Source organism: Lutra lutra, chromosome 5 (genome assembly GCF_902655055.1).
Source record: "Lutra lutra chromosome 5, mLutLut1.2, whole genome shotgun sequence".
Taxonomy (NCBI): Eukaryota; Metazoa; Chordata; class Mammalia; order Carnivora; family Mustelidae; genus Lutra; species Lutra lutra.
The window spans coordinates 74,277,120-74,300,117 of NC_062282.1; the positions used below are offsets into that span (position 1 = coordinate 74,277,120).

Below are 22,998 nucleotides of genomic sequence, written 5' to 3' on the forward strand. Positions count from 1 at the left end.
CCCGCAGTCTGTACAAGTAAGGAGTAAGAGCCAGGACTCACAGCCATGCAGTGTGGCATTTGCAACACTCTCCCGCAAAGCTGTGCTCCAATCTTGTAACCAATTGTTAGCTCCATTTTACAGGTGGGTCAGCAGGCCCCCACAGGGACCGTCACTTGGCAGGGATTGTCCGTAAACGGCAGAGTCAGGATTTCAATGCAGGCTACACAGGTACCCTCTGCTCCACAGCCTCCCAGTGGCCTTAGTCTTCTTTCCAGAGCGATTTTTTTGAACATTAAAACTCAAGCCATGTTTGCCTTCCGAGTGGGGCCCGAGTCCGAAGTCTGCTGGCCCAGCAGCCCCTGGCTTGGCCCTGGGAGCCTCGGAGATGGAGGGGATGGTGCGCGCAGATGGGTTGTGACTCCGGCGCCTAATGGGGAAATTACAGCCTGGGCCGCCGAGGGTTTGGCTTACAAGTCACCCATCAGCGGGTTTCAGTGAAGCCAGCCCACACCGAGGCATGGCCGGCAGGAGGGACGTGCTGGGCGGGCAAGAGCTCTGCAGGCGGGATGAGCCCACCTTGGCAGTGCCGTGTAGAGCAGCCCAGCTGTTCCTGCACCCAGAAAGTTGGTCTCTCAGGTGATGACCTTGAGGTCAGTCCTTTCTGGCTCTCTGCTCCCCCACTGCCGCACCCGCAGATAACTCATTAGCAAGGATAGAAGCTGTGGGCGCCCAAAGGGGGCACTTGGTGACTCTCTTGACTTGAGTAGCTGGCTTTTCCCCTAACCCTGGAATGAGCGTGCCCAAAAGGAGTGGAAACTGGCAGATGGGAAAAGCCAGTTGTAGAACTGAATGTACACGACACAATCTGTCTTTGTTTTTGTTTTGAGGAGGAGAAATAATTAAAACCACATATGCAAAGTGGCCATGAGCTATCTGTTCTCTTCCAGGTGGCAAAGAGGATAGACAAAAGCTAGTACTGGCCAGTATCTGCAGAATGGGTCCCCTTGGCCACGTCCGGCAATGGCCATAGGTGTGGCCTTCATGTCAGCAGGAAAGGGGTTTTATGTGCATATTCCTGGGGCCTGGCGGATCTGCTCTTGGAGTTACCCTGATGTGCCCGATGACTAGTGCATAGGGACGCATGGAGAAGGATGTCTGCAGTGGCCTGCTAGAGGAGAAACACAACAAAAGAAATTAGGACGTTACCCCAATGCCCACTGGTGAGGATGCTGGTTAAATGATTATGAATGTAGACATGTGGCCCTTAAAAATAGTACTTTTTGGATAAGAATAGGTGTTCTTGGTACTATCCTAAGTCCAAAAAGTGGCTTCTCGAGCAATGCGTGGCAGGATATCCTTTCTGTAATAGTATGTGCACACATATAATATATGTGTAAATGCACCTGTGTACAGGTGGAGGGATGTCTGGGAAGTTATCATCAGTGATGGCTCGGTGGTCTTGACTTTGGTCCGCATGCTTTTCTGAACTTCAGAAATGTTAAGAATGACTATGTATCCTATAATCAGGGAAAATCACACAATGTTCACCTGGAACAAAATGTTAAGCACGGGATGTGTGCACCCATACCTGTGGCGTGCGGGACTCAAGGAGCTTTGGAGGGGTGGGGCACGAAGCTCAAGAGAAGCCAGGAGTTCACCATGAGTAGTGTGTGCCTGTGCTCAGTACGAGCCTTGCTGACTCAGGGGAGTGCCAGCTCGGGGAATAGAGGAGGGGGCCTGGGCCAACCAGGTGTGTGTGTGTGTGTGTGTGTGTGTGTGTGTGTGTGTTGGGGGTGGGGTAGTTCATGGAAATCTGTCCTTTAGTAGATTGGGTTTATCCATGGGGACAGAGAGGTATGTGCATGGAAGGGCTGGAGTAAGGGTGGGGATAAGCATCCATCCCAGCATGTCCTGGAAAGTTCCCAGAGAAGCCACAGGCAGGAACAGTTTGGGGAAACCCTTGCCAGGCCCTGCCACAGCCTGGCGAGTGGCCAAGTGGCTGGCTGCTTCGTGGCTGCAGTGTCTTGGAAGGTTTGCCCAGGACTTTCCGTGAAATCACTGGGACGTTAAGCCCTTGGTTCAATTAAATGGGTTAATATGCTTTGTCTGATTCTGATGACTAATAATAATATAATGTGATAAAAGCAATAATGGTGCTATTAGCTGCGGTCATTTACACGTGCCTGCACGGTCCCAGGCACAGAGGGGAAGGTGCAGCCCGCCGTCCCGCACACTCAGGCCTCATTTTCCTCTCATAAAACCCCACTCTTCAAAGCCTTCCCAGCCCCACTCCCTATATCCATTTTCAGGACAAATTACCAACACTTAAAAAAAATTGGCCCATTTTGTGTGAAAGCCAAGTCCAAATCACTGTTACTTTCCCCTTTATGTTTTAAAAATTTAAAAATGAGTAGGGGTGGGGAGTTGAGCAGGAGGAGCACGGGAGACAAGAGGAGCACGGGTGGAGAGGAGGGAGAGGGGAAGGAGGGAAAAAATGTATGAACGAAGGAGAAAAAATAAGCCTTCTTGTTTCAGTAAAAATGTATTTCTGGAATGATGTTTCAGTTTACTCCGGCAGAAAAATTAGAAATGGTGTGCTTATTAAGCAGGCTAAGTAAGCATGACTATTTTTAGTAGTGTAGTAAAACCTTGGTAATTTGGACCTCTCTAATAAAGATTCCATGATCGCGCTGGCTGGCAGGCACACCCTACATGCATGTGAGCATGTGTGCATGTGTGCGTGTGTGTGTGTGTGTGTGTGTGTGTAGGCAAGGTAGGAGTGTAGATGGGCTGCTGAGTTGGGAGGACCTGCATGGGGCAGAGGGGGTGCAGCAAGGGGACACGGGAGAGGGATAGGTTCCCTGCCTATGACAGCCGTTTTTTAAACTCTGAACCCTTTTTGCTTAGCAAAAAAAAGAACATCACAAATGATTCTTCTCTCTGAACATTCCTCTTAGCCCCTATTCATTTGACCTCCATTTAAAGAAGAATGTGTTTGGAAACAAAAAGTTCACTTCTGTGGAAATCTGACAGTAAAGGTTTACTTGACACTTGTCACACCGGCTTGCCCCTAAATGAGGCTGAATCCTGATGGTTGACACATCATTGCAGGCAGGTGATGACTGACACCTTTGGGGTGAGGATAAGGTCCCGGAGGCATGCCACTCCCCGCCCTGCAGATCACAGATCTTGGTATTTTTAAAGTAATATTTTTTGTTTCATGTCACTTTTACAAAAGTAACACATGCCCAGTGAATATAGCTTGGAAAGGACAAATGAAAAAAAAAAAATCCCTCATTTCCCACCACCCCCGAGGTAGTTGGTGTTACTTTGTGCATATCCAGAAACTTCCCTGTGCATATATAAGAGCAAAAATGGGACAGTGCTTAAATACTGTTTTATAGCCTGTCTTGTTTGGTTTTCTGGCAGAGAAGCTCAGTTAAAAAAAAAAAAAGAGGCAGCGGCAGACCTGTTATTTAATATTATGCTAAAATGATAGAGAAAAATTATCCATACCAGTTGTTCTCTCTTGGCTGCAGAATAGACACTTGGTAAGGGAAGTGTCCTGACTGGGTTCCCACTGCTGTGCTGCATGAAGGGATGGAGAATGGGTTGAAGGCCACAGGGGAGGGTCAGCTGCCCGGGGGGGTGCATGGGCTGCCAGTCAAAGACGGCTGCAGGGAATTGTTTTCTGATCAACAGCAGAGTGGCGGTGGCCTTGGCCCTTGAACGTCCTGGGCTCTAGCCTCTCTGGAGAAGGTTGGGGCATAAACACAGATACATCTTTTAAAAAAAAGAGTTGTGATCAAATACGCATGATGTGAAATTTACCATTTTAACCTTTTAAAAGTAGATAGTTCAGCGGCATCAACCATATTCACATTGTTGTGCAACCGTCACCACTGTCCATCTTCAGAACATTTCTGTTTTGAAGCTTTGTACCCATTCAGCGATGACTGTCTGTTCCCCTTCTCCCCCGTCCCTGGCAACTACCATCCTATTTTCTGTCTGCATAAATTTGCCTACTTTAGGTACCTCAGATGAGTGGAATTCCAATAGTCATCCTTTCGGGTCTGGTGTATTTCACTTTGGTACAATGTCTTCAGGGTTCGTCCATGGCAGATGTCAGAATATCCTTCTCTTTTGGGGCGCCTGGGTGGCTCAGTGGGTTAGAGTCTCTGCCTTCAGCTCAGGTCATGATCCCAGAGTCCTGGGATGGAGCCCGAGTCTGACTCTCTGCTCAGCAGGGAGCCTGCTCCCTCCTCTCTCTGCCTGCCTCTCTGCATACTTGTGATCTCTGTCAAGTGAATAAATAAAATCTTAAAAAAAAAAAGAATATCCTTCTCTTTTAAGGCTGAATACTATTCCATTGTATGCATGGACCCCATTTTTTCCATTCATCTGTTGATGGACAGTTGGGTGGCTCCCACGTTTTGGGATTGTGAATAATGCCGCTATGAGCATGGGTGTACACATTATCTTCTGGGGTCCCTGCTTTTGTTTCTTTTGGGCAAATACCCAGAAGTGGGAATTGCTAGATCATATGGTAATAATCTGTCAAATTTTTTGAGGAACTGCCATACTGTTTTCCAGAGCAGCTGTACCATTTACATTCCAACCACCAATGCACACGGGTTCCAATTGCTCTACGTCCTTGCTGACACCTGGTATCTTGTTTTATTCCTAATGGATGTATAGCGGTATCTCACTGTGGTTTTGATCTGCATTTACCTAATGAATAGTGATGCTGAGCATCTTCTCATGTGCTTATTGGCCATGCGTCTGTCTTCTTCGGGGAGATGCCCATTCAGATCCTTTGCCCATTTTTTAATTGGGTGGGGTTTTTTTTTTTTTTTTTTTTGGTTGCTCCAGTTAAAAAAAAAAAATTTATTTATTTATTTATTTATTTGAGAGAGAGTGGGTGTCGGGTCCAGAGGGAGAGGGAGAGAGAGAATCCCAGGCAGACGCCTGGCTGAGCGAGGAGCTCGTTGGTGGGCTCGATGTGGGGCTCCATCTCGGGGTGCCAAGATCACGACCAAGAGTCGGATGCTTAACTGACCGCGCCACCAGGTGCCCCTGTTGTCTCACCTTTAAAAGCAGTGCCCAGAGCGGCCTGTGCTGGGCACGAGGAGTAAGTGTGTGCGGGTGAAGGAAAGAGACAAGAGAGAGGAGAGAGGAGCAGGGAGAGGGAGAAAAAGCCAGGATCTGTTTTGTGGACGGCAGCCCCTCAGTTCTTTTTTTTTTTTTTTTTAAGATTTTATTTATTTATTCGACACAGAGAGAGATCACAAGTAGGCAGAGAGGCAGGCAGACAGAGAGAAGGAAGCAGGCTCCCTGCCGAGCAGAGAGCCCGATGTGGGGCTCGATCCCAGGAACCTGAGATCATGACCTGAGCTGAAGGCAGAGGCTTAACCCACTGAGCCACCCAGGTGCCCCAATCCCTCAGTTCTTTTATTCAGCAAATGTGCCCGGAGCATGACGGTGTTCAGACACTTCTCCAGGTGCTGCTGTCCACACCTGTTCACCTCAGCGCGCCGACTCTGTGACAGTAGCCGCCCTGCCCAGCTGCCGGTGCCCTGCTTCTGGGAGGCTCTGTCCACATGAGTGAGTGCTGTGGGCTCTGCGGTCAGGTGGGGACCTGAGTTCCTAGAAGCTGGGTACCCTTTGGACAGGTTACATGACAGGCCTGAGCCTCAGCTTCCTCATCTATAAAATGAGACGAGGAAGAGAAATAAAATATATCTGGTGCATGGCAGGGGACAGTGCAGAGTGAAACGGGACAGAGACAGCCAGAGCAGCTATCCTCCATTTCCTCCCGATGCAGCTTCCTGCATCTTGACCTCCTCCTCAGCAGGGTCTCTCTGCCCTGGGTCACAGCACCCCCATCCCCCAGTCTGACTGGGCTCTGGGGGCTGAGTCTCCTGAAGTTCTTAACAGCCACTCAGTAGGGGGACACCTGCTCTGGGCAGCACCAGCCAACTGGGAGGCCGGGTCCAGGGCCCTGCGAAGGCAACACGGGGAGTGCGAAGAATCCTTTGGTGAAAGCGGCAAGGAGGCAGGCCAGCAAGGGGTGGGAGGACGCCTAGGAGGGCTTCCAGAGGGAGGCAGACAAGAAACACGTGTCTAGGAAATGAGAAGTTTGTAGTACTGAAGGAGACGGGAGTTTGGATTTAATGGTTGATATTCCAGGGTCCTGGCTTCTCCAGAAAGCTGCTCTGTGCCCTCACCTGCCCACTCCATTCTGCTGCCGGCATTCCGGGGCTTCCTCAGTCTGTGCCCTCTGCTGCTCTCCCCCCGCATAGCCAAGTGAGCTCAGTGGAGGCAAATCCTGGGGCCTGGGGCCTTTTCTTTCTCTCTCCCAGAGCACACCTGAGCCCAGCTTCTTGACAGGAATCAACATGAATTATAATTTTTTTAAAATGATTTTTGAAATTTATTCATTTGAGAGAGAGAGAACACACAAGCAGGGGGCGAGGCAGAGGGAGAGGGAGAAGTAGTCTACCCCCTGAGCCAGCCAAGAATCCCATGTGGGGCTCAATCCCAAGACCTGGAAATCATGATCTGAGCTGAAGGCAGATGCCTAACCATCTGAGCCACCCAGACGCCCCTATAATTGTTTACCCTTCCCCCCATCCCCTGCTGCCCAATACAGATGTCAAGAGAGTGCCCAGTGCATGGAAGGGACCAGGGACCTGGGTCCCAACTCTGTCCCCCATTCACTGTGGCATCACAGGTGAGCTGTTGATTCTCTCTGAGCCTCAGTTTCTTCCTGTGTAAACATAAGGAGCCCCTCCCTCTCCCGAGGAGGGAGTGCTGGAATTGCTATCAAGTGCTTCTTGGGGCCAGGCACTCAGGAAGGGCCGGATGTTAGCTATCAGTAAGATCTAGAACACAAAAGAAGGGTCCAGGCCCCTTTATCCCACATTGCGGGGAGTCCTTAGAGGACAATTCTGGGGTGAGGGTCTCCTGTGCTCCCCGGGCTCCTCTGTCAGAGTACTGACTACCTGTGGGCCTCTCCCCAGGCCCAGGGGACAGCAGAGACTGGGCTTGGTTCCACTGGGCCTCCCAGGCCCTGGACCTAGGACACCGGGCTGGGTTCCTGTGGGTCCAAGTCTGGAATTGGTCCCCAGGTGGGATGCAGTGGGGAAGGCGGTCGGTGGGGCTGCCGGTCACGACTCACACCCATGACACCCAGCGAAGCCGGAGGGAAAACCCAAGTTGGGTTCCAAATGATATTTTCAGAAAGAACCCATTGAGAAACTCAGAGAAGTCCTATTAATGTGGAAAGCGGGGAACAAGGCTCTCAAGGGGAGTGGCAGGACACGTCCCTTTATTAACAGCAACACTGCCACCACCATATCAGTAATAACTCTACGCCAGCCCCACAACTAATGTCTTACGTGTTATCTCCTTTAATCCTTCAAGCAACTGTGTCAAGTGATTGTTATTCCCTTTTATGGAAGAGGAAACAGGCTCAGAGACGTTGTCTCTTGTCCAAAGCAACTCAGAGGTGGAGCCAGAATGCAAACCTTGCTCTCCAAGACCACAGCGAAGCTTCCTCAGGATTCCAGAGCTGAGTAACTGGCCCAGAAGATGGGGAGGTCGGTGGGCACGCACCATCCTTCCTCTCTTTTCCCACACTTGTTGTCTCCTGACGGAGGCCCCGCTGGTGGGGAGCAGCAGGCTCGGGCACGTGGCGCTGAAGGAAGACACACAGCCCACCTCCAGGGCCTGCACTCCCGGGCCAATGCCCCGTCCCAGGCAGATCTGCCAGCTGTGACTTCCCCTCCCCTTCTAGATGACTCTGGCAGCTGTCCTTAGGGAGGCCATGGCCCCGAGGGCAGCCCGCAGCCTGGCTGGGTCCCTAAAGCTAGGGGAGGTACCTCGGTTCCCCTCAGTGACCAGGGACTCTGGTGGTGGTTCCCCGTAGTGCCCGCAAACCAGTGCTGGACACCCTCCTCTGGCCCGCCTGTTTCTAATTCATAACCGCTCGAAGCCTGCAGCAGCCCTTTGTGGCTTTCGGCACTAAGCAGGGACCAAATCTGTTTTTCTCTTTCCTGGGGTTAGTCCCCAGTAGCCAGGAGAAATCACAGCCCCTTCCAGGCCAGGCTCCTCCCCCTCCCGACCATGTTGCTCCAGGTGCCGCACATGGGGCAGCCTGGTGCTGAAGCTAGAGGGCCACGGACTGGGCTGGAGCCCACTCCATCACTTCCTGCTATGGACCTTGGCCAAGTGACCTGACCTCTGTCAGGCTCAGGGACCTCATCCGGGAAAGAGGGAAAGGGGACAAGGAGAACTCTTCCTTCTAGGGTTGGCATGCAGGTAAGGGGGCTGACCCAGCAGTGGACGCTTAACCCTGGCCCTGGGCCCTGGGCCCCAAACGGGCTGAAGAAATGAGAGACAGAGCCACGTCTGTGGAACAGCCCACTGAGCACCCTGTTCAAGGCAGAATTCTCATTTTTTTTCTGACTCACAGCACCCTGTTCTTTTTCTTCAAAAGCACTCAGCCCAGTTTGTAATTATACACGTGTTTGTTTACTTGTCCGTGAGAGCCTGGACTGTCTGTTTCCCAGCGCTCAATCCCGAGCGCCAAGGGCAGGAACACAGTAAATGTGGCGTGAATGAATGGTACTCCTTCCCCGGGGCTTCTTGAGGCAGAAGACAACTAGGGCTTTTTGCTTTTTCCCCCCAGAAGATTGGACTTTCAGAGCCCCACATATTCCTCAGCCTTCCTTCAGAGATGATCCCGTGGTGGTACAGCTGGGAGGGCTGGCTGGTACTCCTCTCTGCAGCTACCGAACAGTGGGGTCGGAAGAGCTGGGCGAAGCCCTCCATAGGGTCTGACACTGACCTTGTTGGCCATGCTCCTTGATGGGTGACAGGGTCGTTCTGGGACTGCTTCTGCCCTGTTACCCCTATCTGCAGCTGCTTGGTCTGGGACCCCAAAGCCACACTGGAGCCTCTGCCAGAGCCCCTTGTCGGCCGTGTCCCCTGAGGCTGGGCCTGAATTTCAGGAGTGGCCTCTCTGCCTTTTTTCTCCAGTCCCATCTCCTAGGTCTCCTGCCTTCTGCCCTCAACTGAGACCAGGGCCCCCCTGGCCTTGGCAGATGTGTGAGGCTGGGGGAGGAACTTTGAGTCCAGATGTGGCTGTGTGTTTATGTTTCCAGAGAGTGAGGGGTCGGAGCTCTGGACTGGAGCCCTTGGGGGAGGAGGGGTGGTCTGGCTCCAGCCCCCTGCCCCAGCCTTCCCTCCTCCCACCTCCCTCCTCTGGCCTGTGTATCTGGCCCTGTCCTCAGAGCCCCACACTGTTAAGTCCTATAGCATCAGGCTGAGCCATCCTCCAGGAAGGACCCTTCCTCACTCCTCATTTAAAAGTGGGAAGATCAGTGGGAAAGATGCTTTGGAATATAAAGATTGTTGACTCCCTGTGACCTTGGCCCAGTTGCAAAGCATGGTGAAGTCATGGTTCCATCCCCTGTATAATAGGGACAACACTCCTGCCCTCAGAGGCAGTGCTGACCTGGTTTCAGAATGTGTGCACAGGGCTCTCCAGCTAGTAGCTGGTGATTAGGCCTATGGCTGGGCCCCCCTCCCATCTGGGGCTTGCCCGGGGGTCCAGCTCCAGGGCAGTGCCAATCCCAGTCACAAGGTGAGTCTAAAGCAGAATACCAGCCCCTCTTCCCTCCCCCACTCCAGCTGCAAACATTCTCTTTTGCCATTGGAAGTGAAGGGACTTAAAGGAAGCAGAATTTTACAGGCACTTTACAGGCTGGTCTTGTTCAGTAGTTTCCAAAGCCTGGGGAGGGTGGAAGCGGCATCAGCCTCCTTCCCATACCTTGGGGTGGAAGGGAAGTGAGACGTTAGTTCCCTGCGATGGACACTTTCTCCAGCACAGCCTTGCCAGATGCCCCTGCGTGGGATTTCCGCGGGGGCGGGGGGAGCTGAGGGAGGCCCTGGCGGATCCCGCATCCTCAGTTCCCCTGGAACAGCTAGGGCAGGGCTTCAAGATAGGAGTACGGGGGCCACAGGAGAAAAGGCAACTCCAGGACTAAAGGAGCTCTCAGCGGCCTTCACCCTGACTCTCCGGGTGGACAGGGGCCACAGAGCGCCCCTAGGGCTTGGGGATCGCCGCCGACCCAGCTTGGAAAGAGCCTGCAGAGTCGGGCAGCCGCGGAAATGGGGTGCTGGCTAGGGCTGCGGAGCACAGAGCACAGAGCGAAGGCTGTGCGGTCCAGCCGGGGAGCATCTGGTGGGCGCGGAGAGGGAGTTCGGAGCTCCGGATGGGGCCCTCATGAAGTCGGGCAGAGCAGGTCAGGAATCGTGGTGGGAAGAGAGCACCTCCCACTCCACTAGGAGGCGGCCACTTGGCTCCTCTCTCCTTACCCACAGGGTCCACGGTGGCGCCGTTCCCTTTCTACCCGCCTCCCTTCGCAGTGGAATGAAGCAGTCCGGGCCGGCAGTGGTTAGCACGCTTGTACTATGGTTTTAATAGACGTACATGGACAAGTCGATATAGACAGATTTATAATTCTATACAGTCAGTCCGACATACACAGGGACGCTGTAAACAGGGGCGCGGGCCGGAGAGCGGGTGTGCAAAGTGGGCGCGGCGCGGGGGGGGGGGGGCCCTGGCCGCGCCCCGAGCTCTCCCGGCTCGACTCTTGCACGGCAGGCGGCGAGGAGGGCTCTTCGCCGGGCCAAGGGGACCACTTCCTAGCCCAGGAGCGGAGTGGAGGGTCCGGGCCTGTGGCGAAGCTGGGTGGGGGTGGGGGGCGCCGGGGTGCTCGGAGATGAGCCTGCCCCATTCTCCCGCCGCGTCCGCACAGCCAGCTGGGGCTCCGTAGCCTTAAAATAGGAATCCGGTACTCGCGGCTGCGAGGGCACGCGGGGCACGCCGGCGCCGCGTGCAGCTCCACAGCGAGTCTTGGAACCCAGGCTGGGCACCGTCATCCCCGACCGAACGCCCGCTCCAACTCGGATCCGAATCGAGCTAAGGTACGCTCGGCCCGGCCCAGCTTGGAGGGGGCGCCTGGGTTCCTACCGGGCCCGGGCCGGCCTGCGCGGGCTCCGCGCGTCCAGTTCGCAGGCGCGGCGGGAACGCGGGCTCCCAGGGCGCCCTCTCCGGACCGCCGGCCTCCCGCCCCGCGTCCCCTCCGCGCAACGGTCCGGTCCGCCCCGCCCGGCCCGAGGGAGCGAACACACACCACCCGCGCCACCCCGAGGGAAATTGCAACTCATCCGTTTTTTTCGCAGCACTTTTCTCCGACGTCTTTTTGTTTTGTTTCGTCTCGTTTGGGAGGGCACAGTGGGGTCCAGAAAAGCAAACACACAACCAGCCCAGAGGTGGGGAGGTGGGGAGGAGAGGGCTGCGCGGGCGCAGGGGGCGCGGCGTGGCGAGGTCCTCCGCGCCGCCCCTGGCCCGGCGCCGCGCCTGCCGCGGGCCCGCGGGGCCTGGCGGGGCGGTCAGCTGTTGTACTGGCACGCGTTGAGGCCCGAGGCCGGGCCCTGCAGGCCGCCGTAGCCGAACGACGAGTGCTGCTTGGACTTGAGCCGCAGGCTGGCCAGGCTCGAGTTGCACGTGTCCCGGTAGACGCTGTAGGGCGAGGCGGGCGTGCCGTATGGGCAGGCGCCCGGCGACATGGCCGAGTTAAGCGAAGAGCCGGTGAGGTTGTTGATGTTGTTGAGGCCCGAGTTGGGCATGCCGGGCACAGCGCCGGGGCCCATGCTCGACGGCATGGTCATAGAGGAGATGGAGCTGGGTGCCGAGAACATGGACTGCGACGACAGCGGGCTCATGGAGTTGAAGAAGGTGAAGCTCTTGGTGGAGAGCGGCGCTGGCGCCAGGCTCTTGGCAGCCCAGTTGTTGTAGGAATAGCCAGCGGCGTACACGTCCTCGTAGGGCTGCACCAGGCCGCTGAACTGCGGCACGTAGCCGCCCTTGCACAGGTCCAGCTGCTGGTTACGCTCGCGCTTCCGCCACTTGGCTCGCCGGTTCTTGAACCAGACCTGGGGGAGGGGGCAGGAGAACGGTCAGGGCTGACGAAGGCGGGAAGGCCCCTCCACCTCCACCTCCTCCACCCCATCCCTCCGCTGCCTCCTCCTCTCCAAATAGCGTCTCTTTTCTTCGTTATTTCCGCCCCTGCGGCCGCGCTCCTTAATGGTTCCTTTCCTGTCCCCAGAAAACATTTCGTCTTTTCCCCATTTCTGATCTACATCCACTCCCCTAAGTTAAATCTGATAGCTTCTTCTAGTACGGATCTATCCTCTTTTGTTTTAGCAAATATTCGTTTGCTTTTTCCTCTCTCAACAGTCCATCTCCGGCCTTCTCCCCAAAAGGGGTCCCAGTCTATCTCCTAAATATTCTGTTCTTTTTCTTCGCCCTCTAATGTAAAAGGTATTTTTCTTCCCTGAAATGTAGGATCTTCCGACTCCCTTTATTCTACTTTTTTTCATTCCTCAAATAGTTTGTATTCATATTGATTGGGAACATTTGATATTCTCATTTCTGCCCTAAATGTTTATTTTCTTTTGGTCCGCCCTGCTATCTGAACTGCTTTCTTTTCCCTCAGTCCACTTTCTCCGTTATCCTTCACTTTTGATCCTTTTGATTCTTCCCCAAATAGTTTTCCCCGTCTTTCCAAATATCTGACCGTTACTGTTTCTCTTAAATAGTTGATTCTTTATTTTTCTCAAACATCTGATCCTTTTGCCCTCCCTTAAATATTTAATTTCTTCCCTGCCACCTAAATATATGCCAAATATGTTTCTCTGCAAATATTTAATTTCCTTTCACTTCTGAACTAGTTTCTCTCTAATCTCCCCTCCACTTTCTCCCACAAAATTTAATAAGAACTTGTTCTTTACCAACTCCTGGTCCTTGCCCATTCTCTCCTATCCTCCTATGCATGCCTCTGAAACCTTCCTCCAGCCCTGGGCTGAGTTTCCTGAGCGAGCCTGCCGGACCCCTGCATCTCAGCCTTTTCTAGTCCTGGGCACTGACATTGCCTGATTCCACCCCACACCACCCGAATCACCCTAAACCTGGGCAGGATTAGTGAGTTCAGGATTACTGAGTGCTGTCTTCACTCGTGTCCCACTGGGCTGGCCAGCCTGATGGGAGGGGCGAGAGCTTGCGTTCTAGCGGGGAGTCAGGAGACCAGGTAGCACTTTGGGCTCGCTTGGGACGTCCTCCCAGTATCTGATTAAATATTTGCGTACTCAGAAAAGAAATGATTCTCTTGCTGCTCTGGCAACATAACCTCTTCACTCTTGATTTCACTGGGAAGGAAAAGGCGAGGAGAGGGAGGGTGCAGTCTGGTCACAGGTCAGAGATCTTACATCTCCAAAGGGACTCGGCCTGAGGGTCACTCTTCCACCAGAGCTGCTCCTCCTTCACCTGAACCCAGCCCTACAGGAAAGGGCCACAGGGAAAGGGTCCAGCTCTCTACTGGCTGACTGCTGGAGAGGAGTCAGGCGGGGACTATGCTGAGGTTCTGGAGAAGCAGCCTGTGTGGTTGGGGTCACTGCCCCAGGAGTTTCTGAGCCTCCAAGCCTAGGTACTGTTCAGGCTTCTGCCAGGTGGCTAGGCAAGACGTGCCTTTCCCTTTCGTTTTCGGGAGAAGGTGCCAGCAGCTCCGAGGTCCCCATCAGTGGGAATCCTCTGTGCAGTCTAGGACAGTCATATCCGAGTGGGCCCTGGGCCCTACAGCACAGGGGAAATCCCCCCTGGGGCCACAGATCTTATGGTGAAGCTGTAGCAGAGCCCCAGGGTCAGGTAGGCTGCCAGGCGGTGAGGGCACTAACCACCAAAGGGCTTAGCAGCAGCCGGGAGACCAGGGCCTACAGTGGAATCTTCTCCCACGGAGGGAAGGAGCAGGTCTGAGTGGTGGGACAGAGACAAAATCTGAGCACGGGTCTAAAGCTTTCCGAGAACGGCGGCAGAGGTGGCCAGCAGCCCTCCACTCGGGTCGCCTTAGGCGCACACGCTGAGCTCACCCGCACGCGCGGCTCGGTGAGGTTGGTCCACACCGCGATCTCTTCCCGCATGCTCATGTCGGGGTAGCGGTTCCTCTGGAACGTGGCCTCCAGCTCTTGCAACTGCTGGCTTGTGAAGTGCGTGCGTTGCCGCCGCTGCTTCTTCTTCTTGGCCGGGTCCTCTGCGCCGCCGCAGCCCGTGCCTCCTGCGCCGTTGTCCTCTGGCCCTTTGACTTCCCCACTGCGCTCCTTCTCTGAATCGGACAGGACAGGCCCCAGTCACCTTGGGCTTCTGCCCTTTTGCACCCATCCCGGCTCCACCGAAGCGCCTGCCACGAGCGCTGGCATGCCCTTCCTCCCGCCAGGAGCCCTAGAATTGTCCCCACTAGAAAGAGCCTGCTGGGGGCCAGATCGTCAGTAGTCACCTTTGGTCAGACGCGCCCCAAGAGCCCAGGAACCGGAGGCACAGGCCGAGGTTCCTGGCTGGGCAGAGCCTGCTCCTGCCGCTCCGCTGGGGCTTGAGCCTGTCTGGCTTTGTCACCCGCATATGTATGAAATTTTGAGGGCTCTTTGGGGTGTCAATCTGGAGGGGCTCTGCTTTTCTGAGCCAGGACCAAATCTTTCCAGCCTGAAGCTAGTGGGTTGGTGGAGCTGGAGCGAGGCCATGGCCTGCAGCCCCTCTACCTTCTTCTCCCCAGGGCTGTGTGGGAGCCACATGGGCAGGCACAACACAGCTGTGTTCCCGGCCTTTGCTCCAGGCCTCAACTCCAGAGGCCCAGAAAATCCCTCAGGCTGCAGCCCAGACCAACAGACTGTCTAGGTGACCTGGGGCTCTAGCCTCTCACTCTTTACAGCTACGCAAAACATGTTCAGTCACAGACACATGGAAATAAAAAGACAAAATTTAAAAACAAAACATAGAAGCCCAGATAAACTCAATTCTATCCTAAAACCATGGAAAGGCTCACAAAATCTTAAAAATAGACAGGTAGGAACACAGGAAACGCAAATTAAGAAGCCTGAAATCTCCGTGCAAACACACCCCTAACTAAATACAGTGCTGTAGGTGTAAAAACTCCAAGCAGACACAGGCATTTATTTCTCTGGGATTTAGAAAAAACCAATGTACTGTTGTAGATAGATTTTTTTAACCCCTTCCTAATAATGCCCTTTCTAGAGATAATTTTTAAGTCCCAGGGAAATACGACACTATAGAGTTAGATAATTTAAGTTATCAAAATGACACCGCTGCAAATAGATTTTGAAAAAAAAAAAAAAAAAATCCCGGAGAAACGCGCCATTTTGGATTGACTTTTAAAACATCTCCCCAAGAATAATGTTGCATGTAGAGATTTTAAAATTCCAGAGAAATATGCCTAGTGTAGTAATTCTTTCTACACCGAAAATTACAGTTAAAAAATTAAATATATCCACGTAGATTTGGTTTTAAAAAGCAGTCTACCGCTGTATATTCCTCTGGGTTTTAACAAATAAAAACCAACCAAAGGCCACGCTAAAAACTCTTGAAAACAAAAGTACAGTTCCGCGTTGATTGTTTCTTAGCCAAGCAAACAGAACTTCTCAGAGAAAGTCACTTAGGGATGCAAAACAGAAACAAATAGGGATTAAAAACGCGTAGAGATACACTCAGCGGTGGATTAAGAAATGAGCACAGCAGAGGTGCCCACGGATCAGGGAGCTCTGCCGGGGCGCCGTCTGCGGGAGCCAACCTGGGACCCCGGGAGCCGGCACCCGCCGACGATTAGCCCCGCTACGTAGCCCGCACCGCCCACCCGCCGGCCCAGCTCGCAGCCGGCCTGGGGGAAAAAGCCTGAGCTCCTACAAAAAGGCAGCGCGGAGGGAGACGTGCTCGAGCCGAGTCAGGGCCCTGGCTGGGCGGCCTGGCGGCTCCGGGGTCCCGCGACGCACGTGGGGCCGGGCTCCCTCAATGGGGGGGTCCTGCTGGGTGCGCACCCCTTGGCCCGTTCGCCCTCGCTGTCCTCTGCCTTTTTATTTGAGGTTGTCCACCGCCGCTCCCCTCAGTTTGTTTTCCTGACTTTTCCCGCCGCGCCTTCTCTTGGATTTCTCCCTCCTCAGTCTGTCGCCCACTGCCTGTCGGGGTGTGTGCCCCCGTCTCTGTCTCTCCGGGCACTTTCTCTCTCGTCCGCTGCCCCATTCCTTTCTCGATCTACTCCTCTCCGGCGGTCTGAGCGGCCCCTGGGCACCCAGTTACGCAAACGGATTTTTCTTTTCCTGTTCTCTTTGCTTCTGAACAAGAGGGGCTGTCAATCCGACCCTCCCGTTGTAGGTTTGTGCATCTGGCGCGTGGGGACCGGGTGGAAGTAGAGCACTGAATTTCGTTTTATAAAGCGCGTAAATTTACGCGTTCACCCTCAGGCCGAGAACGGGAAAAGAAAAGGTCCTGACGCTCCTGGGTGCAGAGGGAGCCTGACTGCGCGGCGCGGGCTCCAGGCCCTGCTTCCCGCTCCCCGCTCCGTGCGCCCGGCTCGGCTCGGTGCGCGCCTCGCGGGGAGCCGCGCTTACCTGGCAGCTCCGTGTCTGACGATTCGCTGGCGGAGTTTTCCAGGGGCTCGCGGGGGTCGGCGGCGCGGGCCAGGTGGAAGGCAGGCCCCATGTCGTGCGGCGGCGGCGGCGGCCGGAGTCCCTCCGGCAGCCGCTCCAGGCTCATGCCCCCCTTGAAGGCGTCCATGGAGGCGGGGACCGCGGCGGGCGCTCCAGGGGCCGGGGCTGGGCGCGCCCGGCCGCCCTGGCTGCGACCTGCGGGGACAAGAGCACAGCGCCTAACTGGCTGCCCCCCAGGGCTGCCCGCGCCCGCAACGACGCCGCGCCCGCCCCATGGACTGCCCGGGGCTGCGGGGCCAGGCGGGCGGCAGCGGCAGCGGTTTCTCGCGACCGGATGACCGGCTTCGCGCTCCGCGCTGCGCTCCCGCCGCTCGGGCCTCTGCCGCCCGCCCGGCCCCGGCTCTGGCTCCCGATCCGGGGCCGGTTTCTAAGGCTCCGGACGGCGCCGGCAGAGGCTGTCTTAAAGCGACAGCGCGCACCGCCAGGTTCCAGCAGTCCCTGCGCCAGGGGTGGTGGGTGGGGTGGGCCTGGGTGGGAGGGGGCTGGGGAGGGAGCGAGCCAGCGAGCGAGGGAGCGCGGGCGGAATCCAGCCCCGAGCCGCCCGCCCTCCCTTGCCCGTGCCCTCCCCTCCGCAGCCACCTTCCCGCCGCCTCCCCGCCCCCTCCCTCCACCCCCCCCCCCCCGCCCCCGGCGCCTCCCCGCGCCGCTCCCTCCTTCCCGGTTGACACACCGACTTCTCCCTCGGCCGCACAAAAGAAACGCATCTGGCCTCCAAGTCCCGCGTGGCTCGTGCCCACCTCAAGCCCCAAATGACTTGTTTTGCTCAGAAACAACTCCTGTCTGGGCCGCTTCGAAGTCCCCAGCCCCTGGCGAGAACAGCCCAGGATGAGAGAATGTTCCCCGAGCAGGATCGCGCGGAGCGGGCGCCTCCGAGCCAGCGCCAGGGCGGGGGCAGAGCCCGGGGCCCGTTCCGGCAGCTCCCAGCGGCGTCCTCGTCGAAGGGCCGCCCGCCCCTCCTTTCTCGGCCTCTTCTCCCGGGACCTGAGCCCGGCTGAGTGACAGCAGCCTGCGTTCTAATGGGCCCCCGGATGCTGCCTCCTAATTAGCTTGGACCCTGTCCTCCAAGGCTGCTTCTCAGGCCTCCCCCTCTCCACCGCAGTCAATTTTCTGGGATTGGGATAGAACTGATGGCTTCTAATCAGATGAAACGTTTCTGTTGGCTCCAGGCCTCTGGCGAGTGCAGCGGGAGACCCCAAGAGCCCCACCGGCCCCGCAGCCTCTTCTGTAGGGCTCCCTCCGCTTGTTTTGCGCCAGTCCGGCCAAATCAGCCCGGCCAGGGCCTTGGCAGCCAGGGGATTGGCTTCTGCCCCCTTCAGGGCAGGTTTGCAGCCATCTGGGGCCTCTGCGTGGCTTCCCCGAGAGGCAGGCACCTGGCCTCGCCTGCAGGCCAGGTGCCTGCCTTTTGCGAGCCCTGGGTCTCCAGGCCAGGAAGCCTACCCCCTTTGAGGCTCTCTCTGGTACAGTGGTGGCTGAGCTCCGCTCAGTGGGGCCTCCATGGGTGCAGGCACAGACGTTCCCCTCCCCACCCCAAGAAGGATACGCTTCTGGAGTTCTACTTCAGTGAAGTTTGTTGAACGATTTTGCCGAACAATTGTTAGCCGGCCCTGAGACCTCAGAGTCTTGAGCAAACAGAGGGGCAGCTAGGGTGGGCGAGTGTGACACTGACCACAGCTGGACCCCAGACTGCCCTCTGCCCCTCACCTGCTGACCAACTTCCCCAGATAGGAGCAGCGCTGGGCAGGACAGCACCCCGGTGGAGAAGCACTGCCCTACTCTCCAGGCCCCACGCCTCACCCCAGGGCCTGGTGCAACCGCATCTCTTCCTCCAGGAAGGTCTCTGCTTGGGACTGACTGCGCAGGCTGAGAGATCTGCGATGTTCTGCAGGCACTGTCTTCTTGCCCTCACCCTGGCTTCTCACCAGAGGGAGACCCACAGTCTCAGGCTGAGCTGTTTGGCGAGGATTGCAGGGGTCCATGGCCGAAGGGTAGAAACAGGCCTGCTTCTCACTCCTTGAAGCTTAGCCCGAGACCCCAGCTCTGGGCCCTGGGAGAAAGCATGGCTCCTTGGGGGTCTGGCGCACTCTCTCAGTGGTGCCTGTGGCCGCAGGGGCAGGGTCTGGGTCTGAGGCCACAGAGGGACTATGTTCTCAGGGGGTTTGGTTTTGGGGAGATTCTGCAACTCCTGCCCTTTCCTCCCAGAGGGGAATTTCTCTAAGTCGTGTGTGTGTGTGTGTGTGTGTGTGTGTGTGTGTGTGTGTGTAGGCGGAGGATGGCAGAAAGGGGGCCTGGGAAGTGTGGTTGTCCGGCATTTGCCCTCAGCCCCATCTTTTACCACATTTCGCCGATGCGTCTCCTGCAGCAGCAGGTAACTCTTTTCAAGCACAGCGTGTGACCCAGCCTGCCTGGGCACAGGCAGGACTCAGGAGTGCACGCGCACGCACACACACACACACACACGCATGTAGCACGTACAATGTAGGTGTGCGGCACACACAGATGCACACGTACTCACTAAATCCACCCATGGGGCTTTGTATAGTCACCTAGGCATGCCCACAGCCAGACCTCTGGGTTCCAGAACTCTACTCAACGCAAAATCAGGCTGATCGGGGACAGAAGCTATGTTCTAAGGCTGCCAGGTGTCAGGCCAAGGTGGGGAGCACAGTGGCCGCTTGGGTGGTGACGGGGAATGAAGGTGCACCTCTGGGTGTCCAGAGGCTGAAAGCTCTAGCCTTCCACTGTCCATGGGATGTAAGGAGACCATTTTCCATGGATGGATGGAGAGTGTTCTGTGACTCTGAAGCTCTAGCTGATCCATCTGAGGGGCTCACCTCCTTCACTGTTGATGCATTTAATGCGTTTATCGAGCACCTGCTGTGTGCTCCAGTGGACCCAAGCCTCTGGCAGTGACCTAGGCAGTCACAATAGTCCCTCTTTTTGGAAATCTTGATGCCTGCTGTGTGGACCACCAAAAGGCCCTCAGTCAATTTCAGGGTGAAGCTCCATATCGCCAGGGGCCCGGAGGCCTAGAGAGGGGCTGAGCCCAGGGGGGTCACTTCCGCTACACAGTACCCCTCCCCCCAATGCTGAATGAGCACAGGGCGAGGAAGGGACTGACCGAGAGGACACCCTGGCCAGCCAGGGTGTTGGCTGGAGAATGGACACGGACAGTTTCTCTTTTTCTCCAGCCTCACCCTCTGCGGGCTGGGCACTATCCCAAGCAGGGAAGGGGCTTTGAGCACACTCACAGACATGCATCATACACACAGGACAGGACGCAGCTCTCTTTCAGGAGTAAAAGCAGGGGTTCAGTGTTCTCCCCACTTTGCCGTCTGACCTTGGGCAAGGCTCGGCCTGCACTGTGCCCCAGTTTCCATGTCTGACTCGGGACTCAGCAATTCCTACCTGCTGCTTCAGCTTCCAGCTTGCTTGGTGATGGGGACGTGAGGAAAGGAGGGAAGAGGGCTTCCTGGAGCTGGAACCATGTGCCCTAGTTCCCATCCCTCCAGGCCACACAGAGCTAGCGATGAATCTGTGACTTTCAGGAAATTTGGAGGCTTGGAGTCCTGGCTGGGTTGAGTGGAGAAGCCTAGGCTGTTGTGAGGTTTGAAGTAGTCCCCATAGGGACCTTTCCTGAGGCCGGGCTCGCTCAAAACAGATTCTGTGCCCAAGAATGGTTCAGTAATCTTATTTGGGAAGCGTGGTTGGAGGGCCCTCACGGAGGGCATCCTTTCGCCCACTTATGGGGGGTACCCTGTCCTAATCTTTGCATTAGAATCAAGGGATTTTAGGAAAAAGGAAGGAATGTGCCGTGGCTTGCCCTCGAGGCCATCCATGACTCTCTGGGACATTCCAACCCTAAGCCTCTTAGGCTGTGGAGAAGTTCAAACTAGAAAACCCAGTTTTGGGAGTGCATCTGGGACCACCTACCTCCTTCTGTCTGCTCTACCCCCTCTCCAATAAAAGCTCTTGTTTCTTTGAATACAAGCAATTACTGGGTGAAGGGGGAAAGGGGTGCTCAGGTGGGGCAGGGAACCATCTCACTGGATTCTCTAGGTTTCCAAGGATCCCAGCTTGAGTCTTCCTGATACCTGGGCTTCCCCAGCCTGTCCTGGTGCAGAAACCTGGGATGTACTCAGGCAGGATGGCTGAGTGGGGTGCCTATGGAAGCATGGAACTCGGAATTCTGGCACCAGCTGGCAGGGCTGGCCTCATGGCTCACGGAGTCCACTCACTGGTCGTTCTCTGGTTCCTGAGAATGGCTGAGCTGAGGGGCGGAGAAGGCTGGGCGAATGGCCGAGGCTGGTCACACAACTTGGGAGCAGAGGGTCAGCTAATGCCATTACCCCAGCCTCCTCTTCCCAAGACCTGCTTTCCTGAGAGAAGGGCACTCTGAGTATGGCCGGAGAAGCAACAATGCTTCCCCTGCACCCCAGAGTCCTGGCAGGCTGGTCTCCATGCCCCCGTCTGCCTCTTTTCCTTTTCTGAGCAGAGATAAAGAGTTCCAAGCAGTATGAGGAAAGGGGAGGGAGCCAGCGAGTCCCCCCTCCCCTGCTGCCTCTGCAGCCTGTAGCTTTAACCATTACCCTAGACCTGTGTCTTTGGCCAAAGGGACAGCAACCTGGGATTACCTTCCTCTGGGCCCCGTGGCTGTCAGAGGCCCCTGGGTTGCCAACAGAATACCCAAGCCTCAGCTTCTCAGAAAAGTGGGCTCAAATATTTTTAGATTCAGGGAATTCCTGAATCGGAAAACCTTGGAACCGGATTCCAGCCTGGGGTTCCCATTTCTGCGATGCCGGCCTCGGGGCCCTCGCTTGACCGCGGCTGAAGCCGTTCAGAGCCGGCTGGTCAATTTCAGATTTCCAAGACCCGGTTCTAGAGAAGCGGCTGTGTGCCGGGGAGCCCTGCGTCAACAACCAAACCCCGGAGAAGCCGCGGGAGTGTCTTTATTGGATTTTGCGAAGAGCATTTGGGGTTTCTGTCTGGGTAAGAAAAAGCCCGACTCTTGCGGGCGAGGGCAGGCCGCCGTGGGCTGGGGGCGCCTCGGAGCACGGCGGCGGGACGTCGGGGTCCTTGGCGAAGAGAGCCGGGGCTCTGGCCGTGTCTGTTGCTTTTCTGCGGCATAGCCGCCCGAAGGAACCAACGAACCAACGAACGAAGCGGTGTCGTTTAGAAAAAATACCCTCTTGACACGAAGCTGCGGCTCAAGTCCCCAGGCGTGCAGAGGGGCCAGCGCTTTCGCTCGTGCTGGGGCCCCCATTCCGCGGCGCAACGGGAAGCGGCGGGCGGCCCTCTCGCCTGCCCTTTCTCCTAGAGGTCCCCGGAGGCCTGCGCCTCCGCGAGGGGCTGAGAAGGGCGTCCGGGGCTGTGCCCTTAGCAGGGCTGGGGCCCGCGCCCCCGGGGCTGCTGCCCTCTTGGGGTGCCTAGAGCCGAAGCATGGGGTGGGACCGCCAAGTAGGAGAGGCAGCGCTCCGCGACGGCAGCTGGGCCAGTGCGCTGGGCTCAGGAGCGAGTCCTTGCGCTGCCTCGATGGCGCCCGGACTCCCGGGCGGTGCGCTCAGTCCCGCGCCACCCACTGGACCCCACAAACAAACGCCTGGAGCAAACAGTGCGGAATCCGCCACCGCCTCCCTGCGCCCCAACACTGCGGCGACCCAGCGCCCCCAGCCCAACAACTCTTACCCCACGCGGGTTGCGTTGCGTGTGCGGCTCTTCGGCTCCGGGCTCGCTAGCCACGGACTCCGCCTCAGGTTTCGACCTCGGCTGGGGCCCCGGATCCAGCTGCGTCTCCAGCAGTGCTCGCAGCTCCGGTGCCCGCTGGTTCGCTACATCGCACCGCGCAAGGTCCAGGCAGCGTCGGCTCGGCCCGCTCCTCCCGCCGCCGCCGCCGCCCGTCGCCCGCGGGGAAGGCGGGGACACCGGCCGGGGAGGCGGGAAGGGGGGAGGGGAAGCTAGGCGCTCGCCCGCACCAGCGGGGAGGGGCGACGCGCCGTCCAGCAGGCTAGGGGTCCGGGCCTCCCTCGGGGCGCAGTCAGAGGTCGGCGCGGGTCGCCGGCGGGGTCTGAGGCCGGGGAAGGCGGGCGGAAGGGGGACCCGGGCCACACGCGGACGAAGCCGCCGTGGGTCCCGGCCTGGCCTCCGCGCACTTTTCCTCACTCGACTCAGTTTTCCACCTGGCACACCAGGGGCCCAGGAAGACCTCGGTTTGACGGGTTCTGTTTGGAGTTTCCCCTGGTCCTCCCTGGCGCGGGTCACGCCGGGGTTCTAAGATTCTACCTTTCCTCTTTCCACTCAGCCTGCGGGAGGAAGCTGGTCTTGCGTTTTGGCAGGGAGCGCCCGCGGCGCAGGTTTTGGCGGCCAAGGAGGTTTGAGGTCCGACCCTAGAATTTCTCTGTGGGT

The 22,998-nt window shown here is 56.7% G+C and overlaps 1 protein-coding gene across 1 annotated transcript; it reads right to left on the reverse strand.

The window, feature by feature from the left end:
- Positions 1-10,445: 10,445 nt before the first annotated feature.
- PITX1 (paired like homeodomain 1) lies at positions 10,446-22,433 on the reverse strand. Its single transcript, XM_047731583.1, has 4 exons — positions 22,282-22,433; positions 16,501-16,734; positions 13,978-14,210; positions 10,446-11,988 (listed from the first exon to the last, which is right to left on the reverse strand). Exons 2-4 carry the CDS (start codon positions 16,664-16,666, stop codon positions 11,446-11,448), a joined length of 942 nt encoding a protein of 313 aa, XP_047587539.1. The 5' UTR covers positions 16,667-16,734; positions 22,282-22,433; the 3' UTR covers positions 10,446-11,445.
- Between the last annotated feature and the right edge of the window lie 565 nt (positions 22,434-22,998).

Bases quoted from the DNA above. Each gene is read 5' to 3' on its own strand.
- PITX1 (XM_047731583.1), bottom strand. From the start codon at position 16,666: ATGGACGCCTTCAAGGGGGGCATGAGCCTGGAGCGGCTGCCGGAGGGA. The intron at 14,211-16,500 runs GTAAGCGCGGCT...TGTCCGATTCAG, and splicing joins GTCAGACACGGAGCTGCCAG to AGAAGGAGCGCAGTGGGGAA. The intron at 11,989-13,977 runs GTGAGCTCAGCG...CCCCTCCCCCAG, and splicing joins TCACCGAGCCGCGCGTGCGG to GTCTGGTTCAAGAACCGGCG.